Below are 19,334 nucleotides of genomic sequence, written 5' to 3' on the forward strand. Positions count from 1 at the left end.
AAAACGATTTGCTGGGAGTCCGGTGTTCTCACCGGCTCTAGTGAGCCTTGTACCCCGGCTAACTATCGAGCTAGTGGGTAACAGACGTCTCACGTCAGAGCGCTTTTGAAAATATGTGGTGTCTTGATAAACTGAGCAGATATTTGAGGTTTACACAGCTACATTCAGCCTGAAAACACGTTAAACTTTTTTTTGTGACCCAAAAAGAATAATAAGAGTAATATTAAAACTAACTAGCTGCTGCCATTGTTGACTACTGCGCTGGGCCACGCTATGAATTCTGGGACACAGCTTCTTCTTCTTCTTCTTCGGGGTTTAACGGCAGCTGGCATCCTTGTACATGCAGTGCTGCCATCTTCTGTTTCAGTCCGTTATTACACTCTTAAATACTACTACTTATTCCTGCATCTTTTGGGATCTTACAAAGCTTCAAACGACGCGTCGACTATTAAATTAGTCGTCGACGATTTTAATAGTCAACGTAATCGTGACTAGTTGACTAATCGTGGCAGCCCTACTCTCTATTGTCGTTGTCATGCCGTGCTCATTCACCTCGACTGTATCGGTCCGAAGCTCATACTGTTACGCTATCTTCCACTTAATATGCAGGCGCATGTTATGAAACCTAATTCTGGGTACATTTTGAAGTTATTATTTACATCTATGTGTTTCCTTCTAGAAAAATACTTGTCTCTTGTTTAGAAGTATTACTTTCAGCACCAGCTCTCTGTTTGTAGAAATGTTTAACATAATCCAGGATTTCTTCCTGCTGATTGATTTATAGATGAGTTTAGCTTAGCTCAGAGGGTTAATAATTTACTATTTCATGCAACTACAGTGTAACTGAATATGCACATGTTGTTTGTCCTTGTGTTTTTCTACATTTGGGAGGAGAGGAGCACAGGTGCTGCAAATATTTAATGCATCCTGTATTATTGCAAACTTGACTATTAAGTAGGCCTAAACACTATTACAGGGTGATTAACAGTGTTGTGGCTCTCTCTTTGTAGATAGCTGCAGATGAATTCATCTTGAGGCAGTATGCACTGTGATTGTGGCTTAGGTATTAGTGTGAAGGTTTGCAGTGATTAGTTTTCAGTTTGCAAAGTACAGTGACAGTGACAGAGCTTGACACCACTAGCAACATGCTGTGTTTTGTTTTATTTTAAGTGTCCTTAATTACTTTCTCACCTCCCATGCTATTCTCCTACAAGCCGTGCACGCTCTTCTCTTTGTCTTTCTCTGCTCGTTCAGCTCAGCTGTATGAGTCGGATGCTCATGCTGCTATCTAACCTGTCACTTTGGGCTTTAGTATTAGTGAAGGTTAATATTGGGTACATTTCAGGCCATGGAAGTAAGCTTAAAGCTTACATCAGAAGAGGCGTAGAACGTGTGATTGTGTGCAGTTGCAATGAAGCAGGTTCTCAACCAATATTTCACTATCTCGAGATGAAGTACCTTATGTGGAGTCTCGCCCAGTACAGCCTCTTTCCCAGATTGCATTCTGCCTAATGGGAATCCCCAGAGCTGCAACCATCAGTCAGTCCTGACATTACAGATAGACCAGGATACACACACACACAGTCATATTTGCAGCCACACACAGCTTCTACAACCTAAACGTGAACCCGTTCTGGACGTGCAGCTCGAGCATGACTGAGGGCTTTATGGGAAGTTTTACTGCATTTTTCTCTCCTCCTGTCTCAGATCTCATGAAACACATCAGTGAGCCTCCTCCAGTGTGGTTCTTAATAACAGAGGTTTTGACAGGTAACCTATTGGCTAACTCCGAATAAATCTTCCCACACTGTATTAGTGAGGTTAATAAAGCTGGGCCTTTCAAGGTTAGAACTTTGTACGGTCTCGTTTTCTGAGATTAATCACACTGAATTCCTAAGTGCTACAAATTAGATGTTAGATTGACTTATTTCCAAAGGTAGTCTTTATATATATATTTATTATAGTGTCAAAATTATTGCATTAATATGTATTGTAGTCACATACACTGTGATTTTGGCTTATGATTACCTAATTTTGTTGTATTTGATAATTAAAAAAATACTATTAGTGTCATTGACTGAATAGCAGAGCAGGTGTTTTATTATGACATAATGCATTATTGATGGACTTCTAATGCTGTCAGCAGGTGTTTTGTCATTTATATTCATTCTGCTTTACTCACTGAACATGTTAGCGCTAAGGGCCAGGATCTACAAACCTGACATCAGATTGTTGGTAAATTTTTGCTCAGTGTATTTGCATACCTTTATTTTGGGAAAATAGTTGGCAGGTTTATTGTTGTATGTTTTTGGATTTTGTACTACACTAGTGTATAATCTGTAATATAACACATAGTTTGTATTGCCAGTGCATGGACTTTGGACTCCTTGTGGGTATTTGTGCCAAGCGTAGCATGAAGGAGAGGGGAGTTTCCTGATGTTGGGAGGAGTTCTTGCTTTTAAGCAGTTTGAGCTTCAGCCGTATGAGCTTAAAACAGAAATTGGCCTCTTTTTTTGGCAGCTTGTCCATCGATGTCAAGACAACGACCAAAACTTTTCTTTATGTGATCTCTCATTTATGCCCCCATTTCTTTCACGTGGGCTGATGCAAGCCACTTTACTCTGGTTTCACTCAGTGCTCTCTATGCCGTCTTCAGCTTGTCCATAATGCTGCCATCAGGCTCCTCACAGGCACCCAAAAAACAAGATCATATTACACCTGTTTCAGCTTCTCGCCATTGCTTGGTTGTGAGGTTTAGAATTGATTTATATTTGTCTGTAAAGACCTTCATAGTTTGGCTCCTTATATCACCGACCTTTTACACTCCTACAACATGTTTAGGTGCCTCAGCTCAGCTCATTAGATTTTTTTGGCTGTCCCACACTTTAGATTCACACTTAGAGGAAATCATATGTTCTTCATGCGTGCCCCCAAACTATGGAACAGCATTCCCATCACACTCTAATGTGCTCCCTCCTTTCTCTTCTTTTATTCATATTCATTGGCTTTTGAGTCTGTCTGATGTGTTCAGTGTGTTTCTGTGTTTTTGTCTGCCACATTTGTATATGTTTAGCACCTATCAGCAAATCCAGCCCTCTCGGAACTTTCCTTTCTTTAAAAATCGATTCCCTTGTTTACTTTTGTATCTATTCGGCCTGCTGTGCAGCCGACTCAACTTTTGTGAAGTTAAAAGGAAATAAAAACAAGATTATACTGCTGAACTCTTTAAAGGCCCATTTATTTCCACCTCCACCCTTCAGCCATCCCTCACAGCGAAATTAAAACTCTTCTTATTGAGTGTTATACGTATTTTTAGAGCATACTATTACACTGTCCTATGCTGACACGTGATTAACTGCTCATATATTATCATTTAATAATTCAGACCCGTTTGTCTGCCCTGTACTGACACAGAAAGCTATTGATCATGAATGTATAATGAGCATCTAGTAATTGATGATGAAAATGAGGAAGAAGAATAAGGAATTATTCTGCACAGCAGCGTAAATCAATGTGACAGACACCATTGTTGTCTTATTACACCTTTCACCCTGGAGTCAGAAACAAGCACCTTTCATTAGGTCATTAGAGAGCCTTCATTAAGATAGTGTCATGTGGAGCAGACTATACTAAGCAGACTATACCGGTACTGGAATTGCGCGGTCTGTGCCTTTTGTGGATTGTTTAGGAAGTAAGAAAGAAAGATATGGAGATGTCAGCTGGTTTATATTGAACTATCAAAGGCAGGTCAAGCGATATATCAGTGTTATAGTAGGCATGACATCACCATCTTAACACAATCTTTGGTTTCCAACATTAGTTTAAAACTGTTCTATTTTTTTGCCCCTGCGTGAATAATAAACTAGAGGCGTGTTTGTCCTTAAATGTGTGGCTGTGTCTAACAGAAACACACATCAGCATAGAAATGAGGTAGTCACAAAAAAAGCAAGAAGTGAATATTGTAGTGGGGTTTGAATGACCGCTTCACTGTGAGTGCATGAATGCCACAATCACAAACTTCATTTCCTTCGATGAGTTTTCTCCTAAGACATTAGTGATTGTTAAGGGGTTTGATTGGAGCATTGTTTGGGATACTTGCATCCACTTGGATTGATTTTTAAATGGAAGCATTAGACTTTGATGAACCTTGTCTATATTTTCACTCTGTCCCTGTAATGACTGTGTGGCAGCCTCATTTAACTGGAGCTGGAACTCATAGTTTTTGAAAGTGTCTCAAATTCACAACGAGTACTGCAAAGTCAAATGCAAATGATGAGAAACAAGCTTTTTTCACAAGGTCGGCAGTGTTCCCGTTCATCATTTTGGAAAATTATACGTACAAGTTATTGTCTATAATATTTTCTCATAATACCAGAAACAATGAGCTGAAAAAACAGTGAGATGCTGTACGCTTCATGATTTTTGTCACATTAACCTCCTAAGACCTGAACTCTTTCATGGCATGCATTTTTAATTTTTCCTTGCTATTTGGATTGAATTACCATTTTTTTACCTAATTTTTGTTACTGAGAAAAATGAGATCCATATATGAGGATATTAGTTTTAAATTTTGATAGAACAGTGGCAGTATAATGTCCTAGTAAATGGATATCAGGTCCTTGTAGAGAAAAATTAATTATTTTGGTCTAGACAACCCAAAATGTGATGTCCACAGATGTGGACTCCAGGTCCTAGGAGGTTAAGACTGCAGATCCTGTTTGCATTGTCCCAGGAGGAAAAGCTGGGCTTTTCCACATGATAACATGAGAGGCTGCGTCATTTCTGCCGTGCTGCAAATTATTTTTTCATTCGCTGTGAGAAATGGGAATAGGATTTTTGATAATGTGAGTGTATGTCAAAGCTGTGCATTAATACCAAAAGCAAGAAATCAACTTGAAACTATTTTGGGGAGTTTTAGTGAAGACATTTATTCAAGAGAGACAGAAGGGAGTGAAATAGAGAAGAAAAACACAGGAATGTTGTGCGATCTATGAAGGGGTAATAGACAGAGAGGAAACCGAAGAGGTCATAATGAGAGTGGTTGTCAACATTATACCAAATGTGGAAAATAGCTGCATCAACTGAGCTCAGTCTACTGTGTTTTAATACAAGCACCAGCTACTGCAGATCAAAGGCAAACACTGGCACGTGTTGACTTGAGCGTAACTTTCAAGTATAATGTGCATGTTGCGCACATTGCTATAATTTAACGTTTGGATCCGAACATGTATTGGTGGGAAGAAAACGCATTGAAAGGCTGATCCTATTAAAGGAAAAAATGTTATCTCATTATAGCCCTGATTGGGCTTCTGTGTTAGTTTTCAGCACAGCTGCTGTTTTTCGATCGCTCTGTCTCCTCAAACCTGTGTGCTGCATCGTCTCCACTGTGTCAAAATAGTAATCCTTCAGATTTTTTTAAATTATTTGGGAAATCAACAAAGTTGCAGGGATGAAAATCTGGTTAATGGCGCAGGTGGTGGTGAGTGTAGATGTAGTTGATGTGGCTCTCTGTGGTGTTTCTGGCACGCATCACATTTCAGGCCATTTGAGCTCATTGACCTCTCTCAAAACCTTCAGTTTACTTTACAATAGAGCCATACGCTGACAAATTCAACAGCTTTAATGGTGGAAAAAGAAAGGCCCTAAACTCCAACAAGCGCGGCGCTCCTCACCTGCAGTCGGGCTTTGAGCTGTGGGCTCTTCAACTGAAAACTGCTTAGACTGATACTTTGAACAGTGAGAAGCCACTCTTGATTTAATGTGCACTGTGAACATTCATGAGTACACAGTGGTGGAGTACACTTTAGTTTGTTTCAAGTACAGTCATAGATTTGCCCTCTAAACTTACTCTGCAGTTAATACAGCACTCCAGATAGTGAAATAAAGCATTAAAGGACCATTTAGTAAAGGCTGACATTATTCTCTTAAGGTACGCTCGTGAACTTTAATTGAAGAGTGTGAGTAATACTAATAATGTTTTCTTGTTTTGGAGTGTTTGTTAATCCTTTTTCAAATGACCGTTTAAAGTGAAATTGAAGATTTTGTTGGAGTGGGTGTTTTTATTTATTTATTTATTTATTGGATAGTGGATAGCGTGCTCTTACTGCAGGCCCAGGTGTCCCACATGGCAGTTTGCCTTACTGGCAAAGAGACACAGAGAGCAGCGCTTTTATGGCCAGTGCTCATTAGTTGTTCTGAACAGATAAATGTCTGGTGGATTATGTTCTCAGCTGTCTTTCAAGAAGACAGAGAGCTGCTATCAAAAAGAAGTGTATCATGGGCTTTTAGATGTGTTGATGTTCCACTCCCGGGGCAAATTTACCTGGTCTGTACTCCTCCGAGTCCTCTCTTAAATACATTTATTTCTACTCTCGGATACTGTTACACAGTTTTTGTGGTCGGTTTTAAAAGCATCATACAAAATTAATAGATTAACACTGCGAATGTGAAGCACGCATTAGCTGTTTGTGTTCTTGGTAATTTCTTGTCTCTCAGTCAGATCTCTTTGCTCACTTACCCACTGGTCTGTGGAGCCAAAGATTTGCTTTAGGAAGGAGGATTAGGAGGAAAACCAAATCTTTAATATCTCATTTCGGGGAAATCATGGATTTTCGATTACACCGGCGGCGCTGGAGAAAAGCCCTTGTTCCATATACAGAGTTTAGTGCTTCCGACCTGTTCACTGAAATGAACTGAGACGCACAAACATAGCAACAGTGCTGACACAAGCATCATGTTAGTAGGTGAAGCTTCATGTGAGTCAGCCAATTTTATCATTACTGAATCTGGTCCCAGAAGCCTCCTTTGCTGACTCTTCCACCCATTCAATTCAATGAATTAAACAGCCAAACCAGTTCAGTTAAAATAAGTTACATACATATAAGATGATTTCTTTTTATTTCATTGTTCAATCTTCACAAGTGTAGGCTATCTTAGCAGTATAACTATTAAAGCAAAAAGGCAAAACACACACTTCAGTAGCTGTTTTTTTCTTTCTTTCTTTTTTAATGTCAAGCCAGTATCAACATTGCTCAGATAGCAAGATTTTCCTCGTTCCACTTGCCTAGTCAACCTGATTGTGTCCTGTCCAGGGAAGAGCTTTAGAAATCCCCTTGTGTAAAGCTGAAAGAGCAAATGTGACTCAATGTTGTGCCCAGAAAGCTGGGTTTTGGATTTCCAGATGGTGTATTTAAAGACTTTAGAGTTTAAATTTGCTTGTGATCTTCTCAGTACCTCATATGTTTTGCTCAATATTTATTAGCATAAGTGCAACTTAATGGCAGAAAGACAGAGATACGTAATCACTTTCCCATGGTAGCACTTCAGTACCCAGAGCACCCATTTTTGTGACCTTTGCGTGTTTTTCCTTATACCCGGTGTCCCTCCTGTTCTGTAGCTTTCTGCTCATAAGGTGAACAAATGTCCTGGCAAACCAGTGTCACAGTGTGCGGATGCAGACTGTGTGGAGTGAGGAGGTGGACCCAAGTGCAGATACTCGAAAACTAAACTCAAACTTAACAGAAGGCGAGCCGTTTATTAAGGCTGGTAAAACATTACAAAACAAAAGTCAAAGGCGACACTAAACAATAACCTAAACTGGGAAGAACTAAGTCTAAACATAAACTCTGGAACGTGAACATAGAAACCTGGCATGGAAAACCGGAAACGTGAAGACTTGGCATGGATTCATAGATCTGGAAACATGGCATGACATAGCAGGATAGCAGACGATCGGACGAGGAATGAATGAAAACACACAGACTAAAGGCACACAGGAGGTGACCGGGGAAGTGGAAACACATGGAAAAACAGCTGATTAGAATGAGCATAATGACACTACAGGGTTAGTGAAAGTAAACACAGTGAACATGGGACACCAGACCTCTTCAAAATTAAACGGGAAACATAACGGGACGCAGACATGACAAGAGCTAGACAACATAGGACACGCATACGTGAAACACGCAGACTCAACATGACAAACCGACAAGGGAGACTTAAACACAGGGGGATATGACACAAATGGATCTAAGAAACACTGAACTAAATGGCAACCAAGGCAAAATAGAATGAACTTATATAACCTAATAAACTTAAACATAAACCATAAACATCAAAATATATAAAAACTCAAAACGCTGGGTCAGATGACCCAGGATCGTAACAACCAATCCATGACACCTCTTACAAAACCTATAGCTTATTGATCTATCTACCCAACAGCCCACATTTGAGACATAAATCTCCTAATTTTTATGGGCTTTTCCCAAGTGTGCAGTCTTTTGAAAAATCAGATATGAATGTCATACATAATGGTCGGTTTCCAAGAAAGCATCTCTCTGCTCGCTCTTCTGTGCTGTACCCACTCTCACTCATATTCGGCCACCCACAGCACCAGCCTTTTCTATTTCATACTTTTCAGCCTGCATGTGTTTATGGCCTCATAAAGCTGGCACTGTGGGATGCAGAAGGTCTGAATCAATGATGTGTGTCTGAGGAATATTGACCTGCTGGGATATAGAACGAGAGCGAGATAGAGAAAGAAAGTTGGAGCACTTTTAGAAAATAATGCCTTTAGCTGCACACTGTGTGGTTTGGGACAATTTCAGATAGTTCATAAGTTATCAGCTCATATCAGTGATATAAGATGTTGCAGCGTTTTCTTGATTTTTTTCTTTTTGTTTCTCTGACGTGACTTGCTGTATATGTTTACCTCTCTTCTTCTTCTTATCCTGTCATTTGTGTCCTCCTGCTGCAGCTTCCTTGCAGTAACGTGTCAAGAGCAACGGTGTGTAAAAAGCTACATGTGTGTGTCTCTAGTGGCTCTGCAAGTGAGCTTGAGGGTGTGTGAGTCATTTTAAATGTGAAGAAATAGACATCTTTTCCAGTGTCTTTGCAAAGACACTGGCCTGATGAGAGCAAAGCCTCCTAGCACTGAAAAAACACACCACTTAATATGTTGCATATGTTAAAATATTGAGTATATTATAAAAATTATGCTGACGATAATAGTCAACATAATTACTCATGCTTCATTTTTATTATAGTGACAAAATAACCCAGCCGACAAGTCGTGTCATTACTGTTCTTTACTGCCTCTCATAAGCATCAGCAATGTCGTTATGTAGGAGTCAGATATTCGCTGGTATTGTCATGCTAATGATAGGGAAAGACTCTATCTTGAACTGATGAGACATGTGCAAACACTGAGCAGAGAAGCTTTTATCCACTAGTTCCCGTGCTGTCAGTCAGCAGTTCAAGCTCTTTAAGAGAAAACAGAGCAAATTGTTGGATATAAAAGATATGCTCTGTGGCTGCTATTGATCTCTGTTGCTTGTCAATATTTAGCATATGTTAATGTACAACATATAGCCAACATTCTTCCTTTGACTTTGGAAAGTATCGTTAACGTGCAGTGCATCTGCACATCTCTGTTTGTAGATAAATCAGAATTGCTCGATATTACCATTCCCTCCCTTGGTGTTTTGGTCACAGTGGATGATAGCACAACAGTGATTCAAGTCACGTAGTGTATAAACAGTCACATCAGGGTCCTGTTTCATTGGAAGATATTACACATCATAATTATAGTTACCCAAGTCAAACAGATTTTGTTTAGATATAGCGCAATATCACTAAATTTGCCTCTAGGTCTTTTTTTTTTTTTTTAACAATCTGTATAGAGTACATTACCCTTTACTCTCAGAACATCATGTTAGATAAGCACAGACTTAACAGAGGGGAAATAAGAAAACCTTGGGTAGATATAGAAAATGCTTGAAAACAGATATGCAGTAAATGAAGACAAAAAAAAAATGCAGAGGAACTTTTAAATGACAACAGATGATAACTTTGCAACAATAAAATCGTATTCGTCTTCAAAAACTGCTGGCATTGGGACACATTCAAAATGCACTGTAACTTTGTATATTTGTGGTAAGTCAGGCAGCTGACAGACTAAAGCCACAAGTTAAGAGTCTTGGAGTTATTTTAAACCTTCTTTTTTCAAATCCCACATAATTTAGATTTCATTACCAAGATGTGCTTCTTTCACTGTGGGAAAATCTCCAAAGTGTAATCCTTAATGACTCTCCATGATTCAGAAAAACTTGTTCATACATTTAGTTACAGTAAACTGGATTATTTCTGTTCTGTTGGCTGGATTTTCTAAGAAAAGAAAAACATTAGCAGGCTGTAGCTAATTTAGAGGTTCCAAGGTTAACTAACACAAGTAACCAAGAGGAAGTCACTATAGTTTCTGCACTGGCCTCCAGTATTGTACAGAATCCACTTTAAAAGGCTCTTGTATATAAAGCCCTAGACTGTCTTGGACCATCGAACATTTCTGACAATCTGTCATGTTATGTTCCAGTTCACTCCCTGAGATCCTTCACTGCCAAACTGTTAGGCAGAGAGACAAAATAGTTGAGGATGCAGTTTTGTTTTCATTCCCCAAACTTTGAAACAGCCTCGATTCAGGAAGCACATTTTACCAACAGTTTTTGGAAACTCCTAATGACACACTTCCTTGCTCTTGCATTTAAACTTTGTTTTGACTTAACAGGAATAGAGTCAGCATTGGTGCTTTTCATTGTATCACTGTACTACTCACTGTCAGGTACAGCCACATTAAGAGTGGCTTTACAGAGTAGTTTTTCTTCCTTAAATACTTCTTTGAACAGGATTTTGTGTGTGTGTATATATATAGATATATAGATAGATATAGATAGATATATGGATATATAGATATATTTTTTTTTCAGTGTTGTTGTGTATGTGAAGCCCTTAAACTATAATTGACTAATTGACTGAAGGGGAAGGGTTTACTCAACAATATAGATGCTTGTTGGGGCATCACAGAATCAGTGCTTAAGTAGCTCACATATATGTGGATATATACAAGAAGTTTAACAGCCAGTCATGTATAAATGTGCACATAACCTCTCAGAGTGCTTGTGTTTTAAGTAATGGGATACAGCTGTAAAATAACATTTTATTGATTTGATTTAAATTATTTCTATATGGGTTAAAATTTGATTTATTTGCTTCCATGTAATGTAAGAAAGTTGTCTCTTTGATAAGACAAGATAAGATAAGATAACCTTTATTAGTCCCACACGTGGGAAATTTGCTAGGTTGGTTCGTTGATCCCATTAAAGTTAATTGTTTTTGCATTCATTGTAAGCATCGGTGCCTGTTTGCAGTTTGTGCTCCACAGAATAACACCAATACGAACCAATGCCGTCACCTAGTGGTCATATAAAGCCACTGAAAAAATTTCATATTTGTATCACATGACCGTAACTTTGAGTCACGTGGCCGATTCTCTCCAGACTGCTTCACAGTAGCGTATCAAGCTTTTCATATGTTTGTATTTAAAATTGATCTGAGGGGGTTTGGCATAAATAATACAAAAATAAAAATAGTCCAAAATAATAAATAAAATAGTATGCTAAAAAAAAATACAGTTTTCACGTTAAGAAATTGTGCAGAGGCAGTATTTATTTATTTTTATTTTGACAAAATCCTGTAAGTCCTGATTACTCTATTATCAGTGGGCAGAAGCAAATATTTTTTCACAACAGAGTTGCTGCTCTTCAGTAAATTCCACAAAGTGAAGAAGGTAATGCCAGTTTGACCATTAAAATAATGGGAAAATGAAAAATGCCTTTGTCCAATCAATATTTAGATCGACAGCCTATGTCAGAATTGTATTTTAATCACATATGACTGTGTGTTTTTATGTGTTTGCTTTTCTTCTTCTTAGGGACCAGTGATCCATACGTGAAGTTTAAGATTGCAGGGAAGGAAGTGTTTAGAAGCAAGACCATCCATAAGAACCTCAACCCAGTGTGGGATGAGAGAGTTAGCCTTCTGGTGGAAACCCTGAGGGACCCACTGTATGTCAAGGTACAGCAGATAAGTGCTGAGGCAAAAATGTCACCTAGCTGTAAAGTGTCTTTCTTTAAGTTAATGTTAAATCTTTCTGTAGAAGTTATAAAGGGTAAAAGGTCTTCATTTGTACCATCGCTGTACTTAAAGTAGCTGCTTTATATTTATCCCTTTGTAGGTCTTTGACTATGACTTTGGACTTCAGGATGATTTCATGGGCTCAGCATACCTCTATCTGGAGTCACTGGAACATCAGAGGTCTCTTTCTCTTATTTGACTTATAATATTTTATTACCTGCCTTTTTTTAATGCACTTTTACACCCTTAGTCTTTTTGATTCCCTATTAAGTAAGCAGTCTGATTGACTCTGTATCTATGGATTCAAAGCCTGTACTAGCAAGTAGATATAGTCTTTGACTTCCCTCTAGTGGCAATCTTTGGTACTTCAGCTCATATTTTCATGAAGCTAAACGTTTGCCTGTAAAACCATAGACAGACATACACTGCAACAAATATCCCTGTTATTTAAAGTAATGTACAGACATATTTATTTTTACAGTTTGTTACTGTAAAATTAAATATAATATAGAACATAGAATATAGAACATGACCTTTATAATACAATGAGCTGGTATCATATGGTCATTTTCGTGTTTCCATTATAATCTATATTAAGAGTTTAATACAGTAAAATATATCGAGTAACTGGCTTTATAAGTACTGCACATCTAAATCTAAGCTTACAAAAACAAAAGGAATAATGTACGTTTGTAAAGTAGCTCAGATCCATCAATATTTTTGATAATCTATTCACTCGCACAAAGTGTACTGTGTTTTTACAGCCGTTTGTTACAGTATACAGTATAGTATCTCAAGTGGAAATGATTATTTTGCATTATATAGTGTGAACATCTCAGGGAAAAGGCACATGAATATGATTTTGGTTACCTTGGCTTGTTTTATTTCTAGTCACATAGGGGCTGGGTGAATCTAAACTGGCAACAGCACACATTTACTCTTGCTATATGCAGGTGTTATTTCTGATAATAATGATGAGTCCAGTCTAATCGGTTGCCCTAGTAGGCTATCAGTGTGATGGGAAGTCAGCTTACACAATATACTGTTTTTACAGAGGAGAATATGACCTCATGTAAGAGGTCATAGAGCAAGTATAACTCAGCGCTTTTACACCTATGACAAGTTAAGACACCTGCCTTAAAAACTGTATAAAGACCTTGAAAGCGAATTAGTAAAAGGTTAAATTAGCTTGATAACTTGTTTTTGTTTATGTTGCATGGCTGTGTTGATGTTAACATAAAATTCACTAATAACGTCACAGAGTGAATTTTTTTAATCAGATTTCCACAATGCATTTTACTGCTTGTACACTATATATGTACAGGAAACAACATGTGAATATGGCTTATTGTTTATCTCCAAAGGGCACTGGACGTGACACTGGACCTGAAGGACCCACAGTACCCTGAACATAACCTGGGCAGCCTGGAACTATCCGTTACTCTGACACCAAAGGAGGGAGACGTGAGGGATGCTGTAAGAAATCTGGAAATCTATAATAACTCTGATTATTCATTCATCTCTGTCTTTTCATGCATACACCACAAATCCTCCTTTTTGGGGGGGAATCACTCTTTTATTTTAAAATAAAGAGTATCGCATCCCTACAGTAGATCAACATGGATGAATCATATTCCTAATCCTTCACTTTAGCATCACTTTTCTGAAAGACACTAGAAAGGTCAATAGTTTTAGGACATAAATGAAGTTCAAGTTGTGCTAAAGAACAATGTGCTGGTTTCGTTCAGCCTCATTTAGTAGAAACTCAACTCAGCAAATACATATGCATAAACTAAAGTGTAATGAATATGTTGTGCGGAAAAGTTGCATGTTCAAAGAGCACTGGATCTTCTTTCCTAATTATGTTGGCTCGTGCCTCTGCGGACGTGCAATGGATTTCGGAGTTGCATTTATTTATGTTCAATTATTTGTTTGGTTAATTGGACTCCTGCATGCTCGATTCAGACCAAGGCAGAGTCATGGGGGAAATATTTTATTCCTTTTGATCTGATGTCTTAATTCTGCAGCTTATTTACTACTGTAGTTCAGAGAGTCCACAATTGACAGAACAAATAAACTCTATTTAGGTTAAGCACCAGTTTGGATTTCTCCCACTGTGAAAAATTGAGTACAAGGTTATAGTAATAAATTCTCTCTGTTGCCATCTACTGGTACGAGCCTGTAAGATGGAATATATAACTTTAATTAGCTTTTTGAGATCCTCGAGCAACCGATGACAACTCAGCGTCAACAATGGGACTTTACTCAGTTATATTAAAGTTGATGAGCGTTTGTTTAACACGATGGGATTTATTTCTTCATTTTTTTCTCAAAAACAGAGAAGGCCAAAATCTGTGACATAGTGCGAGGCAGTGAAGAAGACTCGATGCATTTTAAGGAGATTTTTATAGCTTGCCACCACAAAATCTATTTGTGTGTCCAGTGAAGTGAAATACTTAATTAGAATTATTCAAATATGTAAGCAGGTAAGAGCTTTAGGTGCTGCCTTTGCTTGGGTCTACGATGGAAAAGGGCAGGAAGAACAAGTGTATAGAAAATAATTATTAAAATGTGTGAAATGTATCAACAGGCACCAGTGTATATTATACAAATAAATAATTTCTGACTCCATAGAGTGCTTATACTGTACACTCACTTAACTTGCATGATTGTGGCTGCCCTACTCTCCCTGTCCCCCTCACACCCCTATCACTGACCTCCATGCCCTTTAACCTCTGGCCGTTCAGCCTTAAAGGGAGATACTGGGGGGTTTTCTGTAACCGCTTTGTCTCGTTTACAGACCATGCTTTTGAGAAGGAACTGGAAACGATCTAGTAAGGTAAACTAAAACAGCATGTAACTCATGAAACCTCTAACTGTACTGTAACCCCACTACCGACCGCACTGCACCTCACCTGTCCTTCTTCACTGGTGTTCTGGTACATGGATGGAGTCTCCGTGGCCCTTCCCCTCCCTTCCTCTGTTTCCTCCTTCCACAAATGTGGTATTGGCAGTTTTTTTTCTTTAATATTTCTCCAGTTCTCATTGTCACCAGCTTATTTTCCACAAGCTGCAATATACTTTGCATCTGCTGAGGTTATGTCAGCTCATTTTTGGAATGCAAGTGAGCTTAAAGGTGAACTATTCTTCGCACGTGTGAAGGCAAGTCATACAGTCAGGTCCGTAAATATTTGGACAGAGACGACTTTATTCTGACTGTGATTGTGTACATTACCACAATGAATTTTGAACGAAACAACTCAGATGCAGTTGAAGTGCAGACTTTCAGCTTTAATTCAGCGTGTTGAACAAAAACATTGAATAAAAATGTGAGCAACTAAATCATTTTAACACAATTCCATCAGTTCAAGGCCTCAAAAGTAATTGGACAAATTAAATAACTGAAAATAAAATGTTCATTTCTAATACTTTGCTGACAATGACAGCCTGAATGCTTGAACTCGTGGACATCACCAGATGCTGGGTTTCCTCCTTTTTAATGCTCTGCCAGTCCTTTACTGCAGCAGCTTTCAGTTGCTGTTTGTTTGTGGGCCTTTCTGTCCAAAGTTTAGTCTTTAACAAGTGAAATGCTCAACTGGGATAAGATCAGACGACAGACTTGGCCACTCAAGAATATTCTACTTATTTGCTTTAATAAACTCCTGGGTTGCTATGGTTGTGTGTTTCAGTATTATGAAATGCCGCTCAATCAATTTGCCTGCATTTAGCTGGTTTTGAGCAGACAGTACGTATATGAACACCTCAGAATTCATTTGGCTGCTTCTGTCCTGTGACACATCATCAATAAACACTAGTGTCCCAGTGCCACTGGCAGCCAAGCACGCCCAAGCCACCACACTATCTCCGCCATGTTTTACAGATCATGTGGTATACTTTGGATCATGAGCTGTTCCACACCTTCTTCATACTTTTTTCTTGCAATCATTCTGGTAGAGGTTGATCTTGGTTTAACTGTCCAGACAATGTTTTTCCAGAACTGTTATATATATTCTTTTTTAGATTTTTTGGGGGTTTTTTGCAAGCCACTCATAAGCCACAGTCTTATGAGTTGCAAATTGCAGTGAACCCTCTGTATTTACTTTCATGGAGTCTTCTCTTCATGGTAGACTTGGATATCGATACGCCTTCCTCCTGGAGAGTATTGTTCACTTGGTAGGCTTTTGTGAAGGGGCTTCTCTTCTCCATGAAAATAACTCTGCGATCATCCACCACTGTTGTCTTCCATAGATATCCAGGTCTTTTTGCAGCACTGAGTTGCCCAGTGCTTTCTTTTTTTCTCAGGATGTGCCAAACTGTAGATTTTGCTACTCCTAATATTGTAGCAGTTTATCAGATGTTTTTTTTTTCTGTTTTCTCAGCTTAAGGGTGGCTTGTTTGAACTACATGGAGAGCTCCTTTGACCTCATGCTGTCTGTTCACAGAAAAATCTTCCAAATGCAAGCTGCACACCTCAAATCAACTCTAGGCCTTTTATCTGCTTGAATGATAATGACATAACAAAGAATTATCCACCATCTGCCCATGAAATAGCCTTTGAGTCAACTTGTGGTCCCTTTAAAAAGAGGTTGGCAGGAGGAGCTGAAACTCCTAAACCCTTCATCCGATCTGACTGTGGACACCCTCAGATTAAAGCTTAGAGTCTGCACATTATGTCCATGTCCATTATAGAACTATAATTGAAATATGTTTCTGTGAACAGGTATCCAACTATGTATGGACCTAACTATATGTGATATAAATACATTAAGGGTGGAGGAAATACCTTACAGTCAGTAGCATTTTTTTCAAGAGCACTTGCTGTACTAGTTGTAAAGATCAGCAATAATTGTTAGAACTTTTATTAAAAACTTGCTAACTTTGGTGCCAGTTTTGTGAAATCAGTCAGTAATAATGCAGCTTCAGAATTGTCTTTTTTGTGATTCCACTGATTTTTACACTTTGAAGCAGTTTGAATCATGAGATCTCTGTGCTTCTTCCACCCTTGATTTGCAGTGCATTGCAGCTATTATGTGGGAAAATAAGGCAGATTTCTATTCTAGGGTTTTTAAGAAGTCCTCTACAGCAAATATGCTGTGAGATATGAAGTATTGTTGACTTTTGACTTTTTTACTGACTACAGGACACTCCCAGACCCCTTTTGCATCCAGTGAAAAAACATTTTGACGTCATTATGAGTTCCCATCTTGCCGCACATAAGGGGCTGTTATCTTTTGGTTTCATTTTTTGTGATTCTTGTTGGCCGTGAGGTTGAACAGAAAGCATGCTGTTTGATGTTCCGCTTCTTCTTACTGGCTCGTGCATGACGCACATACCTTGTCTGTTCATTCAATTCAGCAATTTTCAAAGGAACAATTTTGAGCTCAAAATTGAGTTTATTCACACTTTTATTTTCTTTGGTTTTTTTTACTCACATTTCACTTTTAGTGTTATTGAGATAGAAACTTTAGGATATCCACCAAGAGACATTTAAAGTATGTTTGGTTGGATATGGGCAGGCGTCCTGCTGTATCGTGCCTCCCCAAACCAAGCCTTTGAAGCCTTCAAACTGTGCCACCCTGCCTGTGACTCGGGAATTCACTGAAACACTAACTATTTGCTTTTGCTACCCCACCAAAAAAGCACTGCTTGCCTCTGTGTTGCATACAGTACATAGTTATTTTTACACCACCGCTTCTTCCTTAAAGAAGCATATATGACTATTGAACCCACTGTAGAAGATGTAAACTTTTCAAACAGCAGTTTAAAATAATAATTAGGAGGCAGAGGCATGTTAATACAGGTCTCTCTAACTTTACCACAGGGAAAAATGCTGATTTTGGGAATATTTTTTATATGTTTTCTGCTTCGAGAGGGCTGGCAAAAGTTTAACCCTGTGCAACACAGTATTAGTTCTTAAACTGTATTAAAAGACTTTCAGCCTGTGAACATCTTTGTGTATGCGCTCCATCCTGCTGTGTTCTGGCAGTGAGATATGGATTCCTAATCCAAATAGCCCATGGTTTTCTATAACAACAAATATGTGGCAACAAAAAAGAAGGATGCAAGGGAAAAGGGATTGTGCTCTAATACAGTAGGACATAACAGCGACCTCTCATCATTAACATATAGCGTGTTGGTAGCAGTGAACGGGAGCCATGGAGGATGTGGGAGTTGCTGTATGGGAGGTTGGCTTTAATGCAGGGAGCTATTCCCAATGTTTAATGTCTGGAGAATGGAAATTAAGAAGCTCCATCTCTAGATCAAAGGCCTGCGCTTGCGAGGCAGGGTTTGTTCAGAGTTTAATGAAATTCACCCTCAAAACAAAAGCTATGCTAATATGTTCTTCCTAACAAGGAAGGAGGCGAGAGCAAGGCAGAGGGAGAAAGTGGAAGTGTATTTGTTTGACAAATAAATAACCCTGCTCTTTGTTTTAGTGAAGGATACTGAAACGATTCAAAGAGAGGTTAAATAGGCCTGTAAGTGCTAAGAAAAGTGTTGAGGGGGGGAAAAAAAGACTTAAAATATGGAGAATAATCAATCTGAATTACAGTAGCTTACAGTAGCCAGATGGAATAATAATGTACTGTACAGAGGAAGACTATAAGTAACTGCGAGGTTTCCCAAGTTTTGGAGTAAAAACTGACAAGTCTGTTCCCTTTTATTCCTTTTTCTAACATAATGTTTAGAATATGTACAATAAAAATGAATATTCACGCTGCTGTACCCTGTTTAAGGATAAAAGGAGGTTATGATACATGTTGTGCATTTTTGCACAAATATGGATGAAATGTTGATACCCACAGTAATAACGCTTTTTAGCATTGCCAAGAAATTGTTCACAGTAAGTTGATAATGCAGTGCTGTAATTTATAGCGAGGCCCTGGCATGTCAGGTGAACTCATACATAGCAAATTACCTTGAATTACCACATTTTATGTTCAAGTATTATCTTGTTTCTTGTGCCTGCTCTTTATGTGTCGTCTATATCGGTTATTTTCCAGTGAATGAAGTGCAAAGTGTATGCAAGCCTTGATAAATTGATGAAGGCTGTAATTTCTTCTATTTTGTGGGTTTGTTTCTATGTGCATGCAAATGTATAAATGTGTGTGTGTGTGTGTGTGTGTGTGTGTGTGTGTGTGTGTGTGTGTGTGTGTGTGTGTGTGTGTGTGTGTGTGTGTGTGTGTGATTGCTGCAGTATCAGAGTATGCGTCTGTCGGATGTACACCGAAAAGCCCAGTTATGGCGAGGTATAGTCAGCATCAGTCTCATAGAGGGCCATGGCCTGCAGCCAATGGATGCCAATGGTCTCAGTGACCCTTACGTCAAATTCAGGATGGGTCACCAAAAGTACAAGAGTAAGGTAA

At 38.6% G+C, this 19,334-nt stretch overlaps 1 protein-coding gene across 6 annotated transcripts in view; it reads left to right on the forward strand.

Moving 5' to 3' along the window:
• Nucleotides 1-19,334, forward strand: part of LOC146375995 (multiple C2 and transmembrane domain-containing protein 1-like) — a 130,212-nt gene that overhangs the window by 52,770 nt on the left and 58,108 nt on the right. For 4 of the 6 annotated variants that reach the window (XM_084945220.1, XM_084945222.1, XM_084945223.1 and 1 more), the window contains exons 3-7: nt 11,768-11,910; nt 12,071-12,150; nt 13,335-13,446; nt 14,771-14,809; nt 19,166-19,330. In XM_084945220.1, coding sequence (XP_084801346.1) covers nt 11,768-11,910; nt 12,071-12,150; nt 13,335-13,446; nt 14,771-14,809; nt 19,166-19,330 — 539 coding nt within the window. The remainder of the gene's footprint in view (nt 1-11,767; nt 11,911-12,070; nt 12,151-13,334; nt 13,447-14,770; nt 14,810-19,165; nt 19,331-19,334) is intronic. The other 2 variants (XM_084945221.1, XM_084945226.1) reach the window with 1 other exon arrangement.

The sequence above is a fragment of the Perissodus microlepis genome, chromosome 12, assembly GCF_051167445.1.
Source record: "Perissodus microlepis isolate ML-2025 ecotype Zambia chromosome 12, ASM5116744v1, whole genome shotgun sequence".
Lineage (NCBI taxonomy): Eukaryota > Metazoa > Chordata > Actinopteri > Cichliformes > Cichlidae > Perissodus > Perissodus microlepis.